The following is an 18075-nucleotide window of genomic DNA, read 5'->3' as shown; positions in this document are numbered from 1 at the left end:
TAAATATCCACACCACACACAGTCACCTTAATAATTGAAAATTCAGTACATATTGCTTTAAATTTCAGATTTAGTTTTTCTCAGTCACTGTATTTTCACCCTGTAACATATACACTGTCTGATCAAAAGTATCTGGACACCTCTCTCTGATGTAGAATTGACCAATAAATATCAGGAAAGTCAGACCAACCAGTAAAAGAGGAGGTGGGAAGTATTGTGTTGTCAGTAGAGGAGCAGTAACACCAGAATGAGTCAGTCATGAGAGCTCAGTGACTTCAAATGTGGACTATTCACTGGCTTCCACCTGAGTAACAAATCCATTTGGTACATTTCAACCCTTATAAAGCTGCCAAAGTTGACTTTTGGATCCCTGGGGGAAGTTAGATCACTGATTTCCCTTCAGACCCTAGTGATCAACATTGCTACGTATCTTTGGTTTCACCTCTTGAGGAAGATTGGGCCGCCATAACTTCACAGACACCCAGGCAACTTCTATCAAAGGTCAAGCCGTCATCAACAGGAAGGGTGGACAAACCTCATATTGATGTCCACTAATACATTTTCTGATACTTTTGAACAGATAGTGTACAGTAGAGGAACTACTGATTTGTAACATTCAATACTTTCAGTCAATCTGCTCTAAAAGATTTTTTAACATCCAACTGGTGCAATGACAGGTATTTTAGCTATGCATGCTCACTTCGCTAGCACAAAAGTCCTAATTCATTCGCATCTCAGTATTTTGCACACCTAATTTCTTCTAGCTGTCTCTCAGTTTCAATTCAAAAGAGAAATAATCTCAACTTATCAACATACGATCATCCAGCTGTTACAAGGGTGGTTATAGTTAAACTTTTGCTACCTGAGCCAGTGTATGTGGAAAACTATTTACTTTATGTGTACCCAACTTTATAGGAATGACGTTCAGACTGTGCGCTGCAGTATTTGCGTTGTTAGTAGTGTTAGTGTCATGACTTGCCATTAGGCGTCAGTACTTGTACAGTGACTCAGGGTTGACACACAAGCATCAGTGTGCATTACAGCTGCAGTCAGTCAACATGGGTTTGGACAAGGGGAGCAGGGCTTTACTCATAAAGCTGTTTCATCAAAGCAATAGCAATAGTGCTGCTGCTCTTCACAATCATTGATACAGTAAGGGAATAACGAGCAGTCTTCTCACAGCACCAGAGTTGAAAGAATATGATTCCAAAGTTTGAATTAACTGTCAATTTGGGAATTACTACTGGGAGAGTCCAATGGCCAATTGTGCCACAAATTGTTGAAGAAGTTACTGTTGACATGGCTGAGGATGCTGGATGAAATGTGCAATCTTCAAGCAGTGTCACGACAGCTGAACATTCCATCGTCCACCCACCTGTACAAAGGTCCAGGCTGTCGTGGATGTAGAAGATCATTACACTGACCAATATCTGTGTAGCTGGAATGCAAACTTGATATGTAATTAACAAATGTTACCCTCTCACATGGAAAATAAAATGTGTTTCTTTCTACGATTCATTCGTTATTTCTCTTCCTTATGTCCTTACAAGTGTTTCCACTGTTCCATTGTTCTACAATCACTCATTTTTCATGGGGCCCTCTCAAGTAGTGAAAGTTAATTATAACTGCCCAGTATATTTACTGAGATACTGTTAATATTCTGCTCTGGGAGCCTCTAGCCTGTGCTGAACTCTAAGTGGCTGTTTTACAATTCTGAATTGTATGAGCATAATTTATTCTCTGCAATTTTAAGTAACCCGTTTGGACTTGTACCTTTACTGATATTGTAGTAGCTTATAGTACAGTATTGCTTTTTGGTCCTTGGTCCACAACTTTACCAGTAATAATTCAAAACAGCACTGCCAACTTCTTCAAATTTAGTGCAATGTACATTACCTCTCATTTTACTATATGCATACTATTTCACAAATGTGAGCCTGCACCTAATTTTCAGCTGTCATCCTAATGGCTTGGAAGTATTTATTCAAGTAAGTTACAAATACAAATAACGGTAGTTTTTCCCACAGTTTTTGGGATTGTCCTTTGGCAATCTACACAGACTCAGTACTGTTTTTAAATTATGCACCTAATGATAGTGTCCTTTTCTATCCATCATGACAGTTCATAGTTTTTATCAGTTCTCTTTCTTTCCATATAAATTTATTCAAATTTCAAATCTTACTTTCAATCTGTGTAAAAAAATCTGTCAAACTGAAGATTATACAAAATTTGATATTTGTTTTACACTTTTAATGAAATCAGATTGTTCTAACAGCATTTATACAATCTGTTTTGACTGTAAGGTTATGTGGTTTCAGCATACTGACCTCAGCTAATTTATGTCTCTTGAAGGCAGTGTGCTCTGCTTCTAAATGCCACCGTCTGCTCTGACCAGTAGTTCATGTGATGATTTTATCAAAGCATCATGTGGCACTGATAACATGATAGTTTAACTCTCTCAATATTTCAGATATCCTTATACATTTTACTCATAATTCTTTAATTTTTAATGTTTACTGAAGAGTCAAACTACCTTCTCTTCTGTTTCTGTACACAATTTACCTTATTTGATTACTAACGTCTTCATAGAGCTCTATTTTCTATTCTACTTTCCCATACAATGTGTGTGTGTGTGTGTGTGTGTGTGTGTGTGTGTGAAGGGGTAGGAAGAAGGAATGTTATATGATACAGGGAGGTGTGATGTAGAGGGAAAGGGGGTGAAAGACTGATATGAGAATGAAGAAGAAGGGATTTTAGATTGGATTGATGAGGTTAAAGGGACCAAACTACAAGGTTATTGATCCCTTCATTGTAAGTGCCTAAAGATGGGAACAGTCATCAGAGAGGAAGAACACAGAAGACAAATTCTGATAAACCTGAATGCAAGTAAGGATCAATAAAATCAAGAGAGAGAAACAAGTAGAAAGTGAGAGCGGGGTAAGAAGGAGTAAGGTGGTGGGCAAGCTGTTCTGCCCAGAAAACAGCTGGTGGCCCCTGGTACATGTTATGTGGTGGGAGATCCATCCTCTGTATGTGACCACTGTTTCCTCACCCTCTGTTAACACCAGAAAACAACCAATGTGGGTAAGTTGATAAAATCTCGGGAAAGAGAACAACCACAATGGGACATTAAAACAACAAATATAGAAGACTAAGAAGAATAAAAGAAGTGGGAATGGCAGGAGCTAAGATGGACCACTGAGCTAGGGTGACCATGAGCCCCTTGGGTCAGAACAGGCAACGAGTCCAAAGTGGTCTACCTCACAGGAAGGAGAGGAAACTGTATTCATGAGTAAAATATAAAAGCAGACCAGATGCTTTGGCATCGTCTGGCAACAAATTAGCATTATACAAAGCCAACAGAATGGTGGGTTCTCTGTGAGAAGCATGAAGGTAAGATTCTCCCATGGCTATGGTACCGTTTATTGCTCACAGTTAGTTTGGAGAAACCAGAGCATACCATTCTGTGTTTCAAGTCTCCAACAACTGACAGCATAGAGTCAACCAAAGATCCGGTTCCAGAACCCAATCTCCAAAGTTAGCATCTGGGTAGCCAACTTGGCCAATGGGACAGCACATTTGTTCCCTGGGATCCCAATGTGACTAGAGGTCCAGATGAAGATGGCTGACTATCCAGCTTTGTCCAGATCACAATGGAGATTCTGGAGAGTCACAACCAATGGATGTCGAGGGTAGTGCTGGTTAATAGCCTGAAGACTACTCGGAGAGTCACTGCCGATTAAGAACATCTTGCTGGTTAAGAACATCTTGCTGGTGCCAGATGAACATGACTAAGGGCTTGATTGATAGCCACCAATTCAGCAGTCAGCACACAACACACTACACCTGTTTCGCAGGGAGTGTAGTTCACTGCCCTTGCATATGTGTAGGCAAAACCAGTTCATCCATTTACCATTGAGCCATCAGTGTATAGCACTTCCGAACTCGGAAAAGTACAAAGGATGGCCAGGAACAGGCAGCAAAAAACCATGATATTAACAGTCTTTCAGTCCAAGGACTAGGTTGACACAGATCTGAGGATGGGGTACACACCATTCAGAGATACTGTATGCGAACTAGTATTGTGACTCCAGCCCTGGGCCTATGCTGTGTGAGGTGGAAACCATGACCAGGAAAAAGAATATGGCAGTTCAGATGCCTAGGGGGGCAGCAAATGTGCAACACATTTTTGGGCAGCAGTTGTTGGTAGTGCCTGATCTGTAGCGGAGGAACACCAACCTCCGCAGGCTGTTCACAGGGCTAGTCCAAATGGCTCCTGTCATACATCAGACCCCACAGTGGTGTATCGGGTCCAGCATCCGCAACACTGAAGGCGATTGTGAGCCATATGGCACACTCCCATAATCAAGGCAGGACAGGATCAGAGCTTTGTAAAGCTGCAGATCTCGCACCCCAGCTCGTGTTACTGAGGCAGTGAAGAAGTATTAAGGTGGGGCCAGCACTTTTGCTTATGTTGGCAAAGATGTGGAGGCCACGTCAAACAGGCATCGAAGACCAGCCACAAAGAGTGATTAAACTCCACCATACTGAGTTATTAATTGTCGTGGTGGAGGTTTGGTTGTGGATCAACAGCGCAATGGCGACAGAAGTGCATCACACGTGTCTTGGCGACTGAAAACCAAAAGCCATGGATGAGAGCCCAATGGGCACACTAATGCAGGACCCTGAAGCACACAATCCCCTTGTGTATTGGGGCTGGGGTAGGGGGGTGGGGGGAGGGGGGTTGGAGAGAGGACTGTGGGAAACGTCAACTTGAACCTAAGAAGTCCAGTGTGATAACAAGTTTCAGATAAAAACCAGGAGTGGGCCCCGAGACCCTACTCGCGTACGGTTTGCTGATGCCATGTAGTGTCGTAAGCCTTTTGTAAGTCAAAGGAGACATCAAGAAGGTGTTGTAAGCAGGCAAAAACAATCCAAATTGTCAGCTGTAAAACAGCCTTTGTGAAAAATGCCCTGGGATGGAGTCAAAAGGACCTGTGAGTCAAGGTACCAACCCAGCTGTGGGCTCACCTTAAGTTCGAGCAACTTGCACAGAACATTAGTGAGACTTGTGTGATTTCGATGCCCACACAGGCTTGTCTGCCCTAGTTTCAGGTACAGAGGAAGAACAGAAAGCTGTACAATGACCAACCTGTGGCACCTTCAGCCACTGGCTGGTATCTGGTTGCAGATTAGCAGAATCCTGAGTGTGGAGTACCCTGAGGGACCTCTTCCGAGGACTGACATGCTCAGTGGGCGAGGAGTCGATGCTTCCAAAGTGGGTGAAGGAGTACGAAGTAGAACAAGAGTCCCCAACCACCACGGAAGCAGGTGTATTCAAGAGGTCCCAAGGACCCAATGTAGGATGTACAAAGAGTGAGGGTACTGCTGCCAGAGAGGATGACATCATAGCTGTAGCATAGGTCATTGTCATGCATGCAGAATGCAAACTATCACGTTTCTTCTTGGCCTCTTGAACTTGTCATTGGTCTGTAAAACAAGGTTGTGGTGGAAGATAATACCATGTATCATACTGAGAATGTTATTGGGGTGCGGGGGTGGGAGAGGGATGGATGACAGTAACAGGAATGTCATCCAGCTTCTCACAGGTCAGCAGCACTTGTGACTAGGCTATGGAGGTCATTTTAATCAGAACTGAAAGATTGCTGGGGCCATGTGGCCACTAGTGGAAGAAACTTTAATTCGTTTCATATGCATGTCATCTGCCATGGTGTCACCCACTTTGAGTGCCACCCATTCTCATGAATGGCCTCTAATGATCTCATCATCAATGGAATGTTGAACTTAAATCTTCATCTTCTTAATGACCACAAAGATGTCGGAAACCAGAGAGATACGGAGGAGGGGGGGGGACTATACAAGATTAGTATATTCCCAATACCATCCCTCCAGGTCCTTGGTGAATACAGACATGAAAGAAACAATCACAAATAGTTGCATTCCTCTTTATACAATAAGCACTTATTTTTTATCTCCACTCTTCTCACAGTCCTGTAACGCCCCGCCCCCTCCAGCCCCCAACCAACAACATAACTTGATGTATTATATTGCACCTACTGTTGCCATCTCCACACTTGTGCAAATGATCTGCTGCCTCCCTCCCTCCCACATTCCTACTTCTCTTCCTTTCTCAGACAGCCCAACAACCTCTTATTAAGTTGACATTTGAAACATCACATAATGAAAGAAAGAAAACACAAACATCAGCAAAATAAATACAGCAATGTAAGTGCAATATGATATTTAAATGAATGCAATGTATGAGAGATATGTACCACTTAAAATAAGAAACAGGCAGGGAAAGCAGTTCAAATAGTGGTAATTCATGTGGAAATTCATGCAAATGTAAGCTAGAAAAAAAATGAGGGTATGTAATTAGTAAATTAATTCCATTTCAGTACTTCATTAAAAATATTCTTTATGAGTTTTTGAAACCCTCATGTTGGAAGACATGCATTTTCCAAATTGCTGATGATGTTTTAACTAAATAAAATTGATGGTACAGTGGGGAAAAAAAACAACAACAACCTAGTTTGGAAGAAGCTGTATAAATGAACAATATTATAAATATATTACTGAAAGAACCTTAACACTCTAGTATGTATTTAGAAAAATGCTTAATGAAATCATGCAAATGTTAACAATGCCTAAGAAAAGGCATTTTCACAAATTCTATAGGGACTACAAGTAAGCAAGCAATAATTAGTTAATCATGGTGTTCATCAAACTGTATCATCTTACATGACAATACATCAATTTTAAAATATTAACACTTAGAAGTTACCAACAAATTAAACAGATATATCCACATTTGCTTACAGAAAGTGAACTTTACCTCCCAGCGCTTGAAGCGAACACAAGGATGGAAGCTGACATCGTCAAATAGGCGAGGGTTCATAAATGACAGAGTCAGATCGGGCATCCCACTCAACTTTATGCAGCAGTCAATCTGGAACAAACAATAGGAGGGAAACAGCAAATTAGTTTGCATAATTAACAACACAAAATGTTAATACTGAAAGAAAGAATTATAAAATTATCACAATGTGAATAACTGAATAATATTAGGACAAACACTATATTTTATATTTGAGCCCTTACACATATTATTAGAACAGATGTGTTGCAATGCAACAGAATTAAAAAAAAAAAAAAAAAAAAAAAAACCCTCACACGGAAATTGTCACATTCTGATCACAGGTTTTGGCTAAATTTTTGCACAAATGATGTTTACTTGAAAGAAAGATATCAGCATTTATTCCTGGGAATACATACAGATCAGAATTTTGCATCAATGGAGCATTTCGTTAAATATGTCTTTCCCCCTCCCCTTAGGTGAACAACTGTTCATTCTGCAGTTACAGTGTTGCTATGTATGGTGCAGGTGGAGGGTGCTGTGAATATGTTTGGTATAGGGTTCTATGTTAACAAACTAATAACTAGGCAGAGAATTAGTAGGCAGTATGCTGCTTGGTATATTATTCTTGTATATAAGCTTATTTAAGCTTTATTGCCTTCATCAGTACATCTGCAAACAATCACATTTATTTATATTTTGCATACTATATAATTTATAAAGGTTTTTGACATTGGATGTTTTACTTGAAGGAGACGGACATATGTCAACTTCGAGTAAACTATTACTGCTGCCTGTAGTTGTTGGAAGTAATATTTTTTCAGTAATATTTTGAAGTTGTTTGATGATTTGATACTGTACATATATTATAAAACATTTCTTACTATTTTGACAGTCGTAGAAATTAAAGTTCGAAAGCTGGTTGTTTACTCAAAGATATTTATGTTGTTGCAGGTCATGCATCTATGGAAATGTTATTCATGTGTTTGTGACCTCTATTGTTTTTGTCATCCATTATCCCTATATAAAATATTGATAATTTTTTAAAAACTGTTTGCTTGAAATCCATTTATTTATTTAGGTTATTGTGTGCATAATCCTTTGTGTGTATGTAGAGTTCAAATTCTTCCAAATTATTCATTACTGAAACTTTTTGGATTTTGTGCACGATTTGTAGTGTGTTTTCAATGTTGTCAACTTCATGTTTTTCATTTTTCAGGTGAGTAAAGGAGGTGGATTGGTTGTTATTTGTTTCTCTCATGTGTTCTCTGAATCTGACAACGAAATTTCTTCCACTCTGTCCTATATAAAATTTTGTGCAGTTAATTTTGTAAATTTCAGCATTTAAGTGTTTTGTGAGTACAGCTTTAGTTTTGTACTAATATTATTTGTTGTTATGTAGGCTAATATGTTTGTATATTTTAGGAGGATGTTTATTTTATCAGATAATTTTCTCATATCGTTTGTTGGTATGCAGATGATGTATTGTTTCTCTCAGTGTGATTTTATGATTTATGGGGTCTTTTTTTTTTTACCTTTTTTGTACAGCTGTAGAACCATATTAGGGTTATAACTGTCCTTGTACATGATGTGATGTAGTATAGTTATGTGTTTTTGTTGTACAGGGTTATAACTGTCCTTGTATGTGAAGTATTGCAGTGTAATTATTTCTCTATGTATGGCCTCCTGTTGCAGTAGCAGGTTTAGGATTCTGTTAATCATGGGATGAAATGATGCATATTTGTGAATATTTGGATTTGAAGATGTATGGTAGTAGTTGGTTTCCTGTAGATTTATACAGAGATAACAGATAACAAAAACACCAGAGATTACAAGCACATCAGTAAAAGTTCAACAGATGCATGATCCGCAACAACATAAACATCTTTGAGTGAACAACAAGCTATCAAACTTGAATTTCTATGACTGTCATAATAATAAAAAACGTATTATAATATACACACACCAAAAAAGGTTCTGCATCACCTCTGTTCCGAGAGTTCCGGAACCTGTACAGAAAACTGGAAGTGAGATCAACACAAACATCATTTCCACCCTTTTTATTGCTCATGAAAACCACACATTGCATGTTGTACTATCATACAGCGAGACCTTCAGAGGTGGTGGTCCAGATTGCAGAACACACCAGTACATCTAATGCTCAGTAGCATGTCCTCTTGCATTGATGCAAGCCTGTATTTGTCGTGGCATACTATCCACAAGTTCATCAAGGCACTGTTGGTCCAGATTGTCCCACCCCTCAATGGCAATTTGACGTAGATCCCTCAGATTGGTTGGTGGGTGATATCATCCATAAACAGCCCTTTTGAATCTATCCCGGGCATGTTCGATAGGGTTCACATCTGGAGAACACGCTGGCCACATTAGTCGAGCGATGTCAGTATCCTGAAGGAAGACCCCCTCCTTCTGATAGGCGCTGCTCATGCATGGTTGTTCACATCTTTGGGCGGGTTTAGTGGCATCTCTGAACAGTCAAAGGGACTGTGTCTGCGATACAATATCCACAGTCAACATCTATCTTCAGGAGTTCTGGGAACCAGGGTGATGCAAAACTTTTTTGATGTGTGTACATGCAGCATCAAACCATGAACAACTTTAAAACAATACTGAAAAAATATTACATCCAACAAGTATGGACAGCAGTAATAGTTTACTCAAAGTTGAGATATGTCTGTCTACAATGTCAGGATGTCAGTACAACATCCACTGCAACAAACCTTTATAAATTATATAGTATGTAAAATATAAATAAATTTGATTATTTGCAAATGTAGTGATGAAGGCAATAAAGCCAAAGTAAGCTTATATGCAAAAATAAACTACTGAATAGCATACTGTGTACTAATTCTCTGCATAACGTCCTACTGTGACTTAACATATGCTGCAGGTCCCACAATAAAGGAACTAATAACTATTTTATTCTTATCGCATATTTCATGTACATACTCTTGGGACACACAGGGTTAGGCATGCTGTGGGCAAGATAACAGTTGAACAGCTTGGGATGTAAGGGATACTGCTCCACAGCCACACTCACATTCTACACTGATCTCCTTCCATTGGAAGCACAGCCAGATTCAAAAGGGTTGAATAATTCTCAAAACTTGTTTTAAAAGATCAGGCAATGCTGCCATGCAACTATACCCAGTCCACTGAATCTTTGCACTTAAGATGTGTGTTTCAATTTGTCTGCATAACAGTGTAACAAGTGAAGAAAGAGATGTACACAGTGTTAGGCATGGGTCACAAACCAGTCACAAAACAGTAATCACTGCCAGTTGGAACACTGAATTTCCTGCATTTCTGGCTTTGTTTTAAGTGAACAAACTATGTGCATTGTGTATGGTTTCTATCACATGCCTGCAATGTACTGCACTCTGTTTTGCTATGATTTAGGAAGTTCTGACACTTTCGAAATGCCACCAAAAAGCCTTTGTTCACCTAGTGACAATCCTTCATGTCAAGGTGTGCCGCTAAACAGCCAGGCATTAGAGTTACCATGGAGAATTCTTGAGATTCACAAGCAGGATAAAGAAAACAAAGTACTCATGAACTGCCACCAATTCCTGTTGATATAGTTGTGGAATGAACATGAAAAGCTCTTGCAATTAGTCCAAGAACAGTAGTAAGTGAGGCAGTATTACTGCAAAAGTTGAAACATGCAGACATGAGCTGTGACAATTACGTGCCGCCTGGATCAAATAACATATTTTTACTGACTCCTGTAAAGAAGAAAAAGAAGCCTCACTCTACCAGTGACTTAGATTGTTACCAGACTGATGAAATTCACAGTCATGTTTATGCTTGCTGCAGCAGGGGGGAGTGTCCTACCATAGCAAAGTTATTTTTGTCATTAAGTGAAAGTAAACTTTTCGGGGGTGGGAAAAGTCACTAAAACTTGTGCTGTAAGGTATGGGTTAAAAAAAACACTAGACTGATGCATAGTCATGTTAGAAAAGGCAAATATTGTTAAGGCCCTAAGCATTTTCTTGCACAAAATATTGAGCAAAGACATTCATTTGATAATATGGCTACACAAAATGTGGGTTAAAGCTGGGGGAAACTGCCAGTAAATGCTGGATGGAAGGCACTCTAAGCAGTAGAGATCATCAGCCAACAAGAAGAGGAGCTAGATTAACTGTGGTCTATGCAGACTCTTCCAGTAGTTGTGTACCTGATGTACTTTTAGTTTTTCAGTCCAAAAAGACAGTTGATTACCATGAAGACATGGGTCATACATGGTTTTTTGAGTGGTTCAGGAACCTTTTAGAACAATTTCCTGCCTACCTCTCAATCCATACTCCAAAAATCACTGGATGGTGCATGGTGGAGGGTACCTAGTACCACTACTAGTCATTTCCTCTTAAGTTCCACTCGTAAACAGAGCAGGGGAAAAATGACTGTCTAAAAGCCTCCACATGAGCCCTAATTTCTCACATCTTATTTTCATGGTTGCTACACGAAATGTACGTTGGCGGCATAGAACCACTTTGTAGTCGGCCTCAAATGCCAGTTCTCTAAATTTGGGCAGTAATGCCTTTTGGAATGAACACTGTCTCACCTCCAGTGATTCCTATTTGAGTTCATGAAGTATCTCCATTATACTTGCATACTGATTGAACCTATCGGTAGCAAATTCAGCAGCTCAACTCTGAATTGATTCGACGTTTTCCTATAATCCGACCTGGTGGGGATCCCAAAGATCCGAACAGTACTCAAGAATGGGTTGCACTAGTGTTCTATACACAGTCCCCTTTATAGATGAGTTACACTTTTCCAAAACTCTCCCAATAAAATGAAGTCAAGCACTTGCCTTTCCTATAACCAACAACTGTGATGGACAATGCTCCCTAGCATTCAGTAATACTGAACAAAGCCCCAACCATAAATGGTCACAAAGAAGTTATCAGACAGTGGTTACAGGTGTGAAATATTACTACCGATGTATGATAAACCTTCTTTGATATTCACTTCTTAAAGAAAATAAGCCAACCACTCCTACATATGTAGAAGATGAAATCAGTAAGGAGCAGTATCAACCCCATGGAGTTAGTATGGAATGATGTAAAGACGAACAGATGAAACTCTTTTGGTTTGCAAAAATAAAAAAACTGTTGTGCAAGATACACTTATGAACTATTTTAGTAAATATAACCTCCTTTCCAATGACCAGTTCAGTTTCTGATCAGGAAAAAGGCACTGAACTGGCAAAAGCATATTTAAAAAAAAACATGTCCTAGAAGCATCAGGTAAAGGGAACTCTACAAAAGATAACTTCCTCACTGTGATTAAAGCATTTGACACAGTCGGACAAAAACTACTGTTAAATAAGCGAGAGGAACTGGGAATGAGTGGGGTAATAAGGAAGTGGTGCTAGTCATACCTAGGAAATAAAGTACAACTGAGTGAAATTACACACATATCAAATAGCACTAAATATATTGTAAAACATACTTCTGACCTTTAAATACATAAATATAGGCATACCACAGGCCAAAGTGGGACTTCCCACAAAGTATCAAGCATTGGGAAAGGATACTGTTTGTAGATTACTAATGTACTGATCATTGACAAATCACCAGAAGCATCAAGAGAGAAAGCTGAAGACACATTAAGCAGAGTATAAAGGTGGGCTATAAGCAATAAAGTCACACTTAATATAAAGGAACCAAGCACTGTGAACTTTTACATAAACAAAAACCCAGATTACAACAACTTGGAAGTAAATAATGAATACATACAATGTGTGGAATACAGGGATTTTTCCATGAGTGATCCCACCACCATCACCACCTATAAGTTTGCCAACTTCCCCTTCCCATACCTATTGAGGTGCAGGCCATGCCTAGTGAATCCTGATCTACTGATAGACTCAACTGGCACCACGGAGATGTGACCCATGGCCCTCCCCAGCCCCATGTTAATGGGCCTAAGAGCTGCATTAAGATGAGGCCGATCATGATGCTGAAACAGTTGCACGAAATGTACATTAGTGCCACCAGTTTGAGAAGATATCTTTACCAGGTCACCACCTACATCACATTCACCGTCCCTATCAAGACTGTTCCCTGCTCCACTCACTATCACTACCTGATCCTCCTCCATAAAATTCCTACATAGCTCCCCTATGCTGTCAGTCACTTGAGATAACCCTGCACTAGGCTTCACAATGCTGGTGACCTGGTACTCACTCCCCAACACTTTCTGCAACTGCTGGGCCACACCTCTATTGTGTGAACTACCTAACAGCAGAACCTCCTCCTTTCTGTTAGAGTTTGCAACTAACCTAGGCCTCCTAATTGCTGAGGACTGCTGCATGTTTCCTACATCTACAGCTACACGAAGCTCCTCTCCACTCAACTCCGACAGCTGGCCAAATCTATTGCGTATACACAAAGTATAACTGTCTGAATACCTCCTCTTCCTAGCTGCCTTCTTGCCAACTGCCATTTCCCATTCCCCATGACCCTTCACCTTCCTCAACGTATCTAGTTCCTCCTTTGAGCATTGTAACTGCACCTGAAGGGCACAGATCTTATGCTCTTGCTCCTCTATTAACTTATTTCTACTACAGATTCTGCATTCATAGGAGAGGATCTCACTATAATTACCACTGACTTCCCCAAAAACAGGTGAATTGAATCCTACTGGCTCAGTTTCAGTGACAGATAACACCTAGAACTCATTTTTTAGGGAGACTGGCATAACACCCTGAATTCGCCCTGGTGCGTGTGTACTCTGTATAGGACGCCTGGATCTGCTATTGACAAATCACTTGTAGTCAAGTGGATGAGTAATGACAGATCCTGCACTTCCTGCAGAGGAGATAGGATCCACCAGAAAGGGTAGTACTTAAGGTATCACAGGTAAAAAGACTTTTGGGAACTCTTCCAACACAAACATTCACAGCAGCTGCCAATCATTTGACAGTAGTCATGGAGATTTCCACCTGCTTATGAACATCAACCAACTCATCCGGTGTTCGAGAACAGCAGTCACAATGGGGCTGCATTTTGGTTGGTATGATGTATTACAGGACAGTGAACAAATAACTTTAAATTAAGCCTGCTGATTATCTTTTATATCTATTGGGCCAAAAAAATTGCTAATTCCCTATAAGAAGTGAAGCAAATACACCAAACGAGATTTCTATTAAGGCAATAGAAAAACCTGTAGTAAAAATTACTGGCTTCCTAAAACTTTTTGAGGTTAATTATTGTCATTAACAAACTTGAAAATAGAGTTAATTTATGAAAATGTAAATAATATATACTTCTCCTGAAAAGGAAAACTAAATGTAACACAATAAGTTAGTTATAACAGTAACTAAATCATGAATGCCAATTAGTTTATGCACAAGACAATGGAAACTTCCAAAAATTCTCAAAAATGTATGTTTACTTACACTAATGTACACTAAAATTTCGGGTGATCTATTCTTTGGCAGTCACTCTGAATCACAAATGCTGATCGGTTATGAAGTAAGTTATCCACAGCTCTCACAACTTTTGAAAATTTTCAAAAACATAGTTCTGTAAGAGTCCAAACATTCTCAACAATAACAGTTTCTTACATAATTTTACAATAAAATAAGAGAATGATTGTTTTGAAACAGGGCATGCCTAGTGTTCTCAAAAAGTTTAAAGGAGCACAAATAATTTTAAGCCTAAAACTAATGATAACAGTACAAGTTTATCACAATACTCACAAATGTTTGAAATTTCACAGTATATGAGTTTGATACTATCAATGCAAGATTATGCAGAAGTGAAAATAAACTGTAAAACATATGAATCCAGAACTTAAAATCAACATACAAAGCTGTCATAAGCAACAACACAAAAAAGTTATTCCAAAGTCATAAATACATAAATAAATGCGCAATTGCACGGATTTTTTACTCTGCGGATTCCCTTGTAGGTTAGGCACAACTCATGAAAGAGCTGTGAGCCCCCTTGTGTTGGGATATGGGGCTGGTCCCGTCAGCACCAGTGGCCAGCCTAATTCCCTCATGGTGGATAGCGTCAATGATCTTCAGATATGACGGTCTCACCGATCCATACACTGTGACCCACAGTCTAACCGCGATCGCACAAAAGCATAATAAAACTGGAGTAGATGTACTGTGTCTGATCTTCAAGCCCTGGCTAAGGTACTCTAAGATGTTCAGTGCCTTCTGCGTCCTGGCTTTCAGGTTGCTCAAGTGTGGTAACCACCACAGTTTGGTGTTAAAAAAAAGTTCAGAAATGTCATAAAGCCTCTGAAATGTAGAGTGGTGTCCCTCACAACGAAGTTAGGTGAATTAAAAGTACAACGGGAATGATTAAAATGAAAAACCACACACACACACACACACACACACACACACACACACACACACACACACTTACCTGCAGAAAACAGAAAATCCATCTCTGCAGGCCACTTCTCTAACATCTGCACTGTAAGTTACAACTGATGAGTCGTCGTTGCAATACTGGAGGAGGAACAGAAAAATGCAAGATCTTCCACAAATATGGAACATTATACAAGACTCCATACATTAGATTTGATACTATTAAGACTATGGAAAAGAGGATAACACTTAAAACATTGCTCTGAGGCAACACCATTCTCCTGCTCAAGACGACCCAAGAGCAAGTACTGTAGTACACTTTACTGGTGTCAAACAATACACTGATACAATGACGTTTACAAAGGACAGCCTGTTGGGTAGCCACCTCTAGCAGTCATGTTCTTGACATTGGATCAAAATCTCCAGAATACATACTGTAAGTGGTTAAGGAGTTGCCTGGTCTCCAACAACCAAACCAGATGATGGTTAACCATTCATTACAGAGTCTTTCTGACACAGCTCGTTAAGGTGACATTCCCATAACTACTGGGGCATGTGCAGTCTTTTCCTGTTTTGGGGAGATGTATTAATATCACCTCTTTCCACGAGCTGGGGACGTGACCTGTCTGCCACATCAAATTAAAACAGTCAGAGAGAATTTCCTTTGACGCTGTTGGTAAATCTCGAAGCATGCCGTACCGAATTTGGTTGTGACCGGGTACAGTATCATGAATCTCAGACAGTGCTGATTCCAGCTCCCACATGGAGAAAGGATAATAGTAAGATTCATAAGTGTCAGATTTTAAGTGCAACTTGTTCCTCTCTACTGTTTTACAGTAGTGGCAAAATGCCAGATCCTGGCTGGCAGTGGCAATAGTCATTGCAAAATGCTCTGTTCTTATCTAAGCAATGTCTGGGTGTTTTGGAAACACCCCCATTTCAGCACTGCTGCTATTGTTAAACAACTTAGTTTACCAGAAATCCTCCTGACGGCTTACCTTACTTTTGCAGAACAAGTGGAAAGATTTATACAGTCCAGGAACACCTGCCATGTCCTTTTATTGCTCTCATTAACCATGTGTGACCTGACCCAGATTGCTAAGTGTACAGGTAAGTCAGATGTATAGAAGATGATCAAAGTGTAGACAATATATGGCATAAATTTAGAATAGGTGTAATGTTAACTTTTTTGGCAGATACTGTATCTGGATAAAATGGTTTGTAATTTTGATTAGTCAGAATAAGTAAGTAAAAAAAATCCTCAAGAAGCCTGTTGAAAAAAAAGGGGTCTTCTTATAATCACAGGTGTCTTATACCCAGGTAAATATGGTATCTGCGGTATGTAGTTTGAACTTATAATACTGAAATGCATACTGATTCAGGTCTGTTGCCTTCCAAGGTGGTGTACAGTAGAAAAATGGCATCCCTCTTTGATACCATGATTCCTAAGTTAGGACCAAACTGTGAATCAGTTAAGAAATTTGCTAAAATTGGCAGAAAGTAAGGTGAGCCAGTACTAATGCTTTGAAGAGACAGGAAAGTTCAAACAGCATGTGAAACTACAATAATATGGAGTCGGTCACAATGGTATTGTATATGACGGTAGTATCTGTTCCCGAAAGAACAGTTACCGTGGATGACCAAGCAGCTTGCTAGAAATGAAATGATAATTAAATGGACACCCTAGCTGCAAACAGGCGTTGATGTACTTCATTGGGGACATGCTGAAAATGTGTGCCCCGACCGGGACTCGAACCCGGGATCTCCTGCTTACATGGCAGATGCTCTATCCATCTGAGCCACCGAGGACACAGATGAATAGTGCGACTGCAGGGACTTATCCCTTGCACGCTCCCCGTGAGATCCACATTCCCAACATGTCAACACCACTACGTTCGCAGTGCGCCTAATAGATGTTTGCCCATCATACTCATTACTCGTGGCAGATTAATCTACCAAGTCCCGTACGAGTTCGGGCATAGCGTGTGCGTTCGCACAAGAAGGTCAATGGCCGGGAAGCCATATTTTAACTTTCGGGAACAGATACTACCGTCATATATAGTTAAAATATGGCTTCCCGGCCATTGACCTTCTTGTGCGAACGCACACGCTATGCCCGAACTCGTACGGGACTTGGTAGATTAATCTGCCACGAGTAATGAGTATGATGGGCAAACATCTATTAGGTGCACTGCGAACGTAGTGGTGTTGACATGTTGGGAATGTGGATCTCACAGGGAGCGTGCAAGGGATAAGTCCCTGCAGTCACGCTATTCATCTGTGTCCTCGGTGGCTCAGATGGATAGAGCGTCTGCCATGTAAGCAGAAGATCCCGGGTTCGAGTCCCGGTCGGGGCACACATTTTCAACGTGTCCCCAATGAAGTACATCAACACCTGTTTGCAGCTAGGATGTCCATTTAATTATCATTTCACAATGGTATTGGTCATTAACCCCTTACACACCTAAGAGAAAGATGAAAATATTTTTGACAAAGTATCAGGATCCTTATCAGGCCATCGAGATGAATTCTCTGGTTAACATTAAAGTACAGTTTCTGACAAATGTCTCTCCATATGTATAGAGAAAAACCTTTTCGAGGCATGGTGGACCCATTTTCACAGGTCCCAATGATGGAGTCAGTGTGTGTGAAAACAATTAGCAAAGTTTGGAAGTATGTACCAGTACACAAGCAGGATGTGCATAGCATACCCTATGCATTAAGGTCACATGATAAATAGTAGTAATGTTTAGCTGTGCCACATCTACAAGTTGTTCTATTCTTGTCAAATGTATATGGAGTTGTACTATGGGTCGTTATAGTACTATTATAGGCACTTACT

General features: G+C 40.0%; 1 protein-coding gene and 1 non-coding gene across 3 annotated transcripts in view; one reads left to right on the top strand and one right to left on the bottom strand.

The window, feature by feature from the left end:
* LOC126248099 (AP-3 complex subunit mu-1) overlaps window positions 1-18075 on the bottom strand; it is a 153343-nt gene that overhangs the window by 42406 nt on the left and 92862 nt on the right. For both annotated transcript variants that reach the window (XM_049948769.1, XM_049948770.1), the window contains one exon: window positions 6857-6970. In XM_049948769.1, the coding sequence (XP_049804726.1) occupies window positions 6857-6970 (114 nt within the window). The remainder of the gene's footprint in view (window positions 1-6856; window positions 6971-18075) is intronic.
* Trnat-ugu (transfer RNA threonine (anticodon UGU)) lies at window positions 17517-17590 on the top strand. The gene has a single exon. It is a non-coding gene; the product is annotated as a tRNA-Thr (tRNA).

Source organism: Schistocerca nitens, chromosome 3, assembly GCF_023898315.1.
Source record: "Schistocerca nitens isolate TAMUIC-IGC-003100 chromosome 3, iqSchNite1.1, whole genome shotgun sequence".
Taxonomy (NCBI): domain Eukaryota; kingdom Metazoa; phylum Arthropoda; class Insecta; order Orthoptera; family Acrididae; genus Schistocerca; species Schistocerca nitens.
Note: the sequence above shows the minus strand (reverse complement) of the source record. Positions and strands in the feature narration are given on the sequence as shown.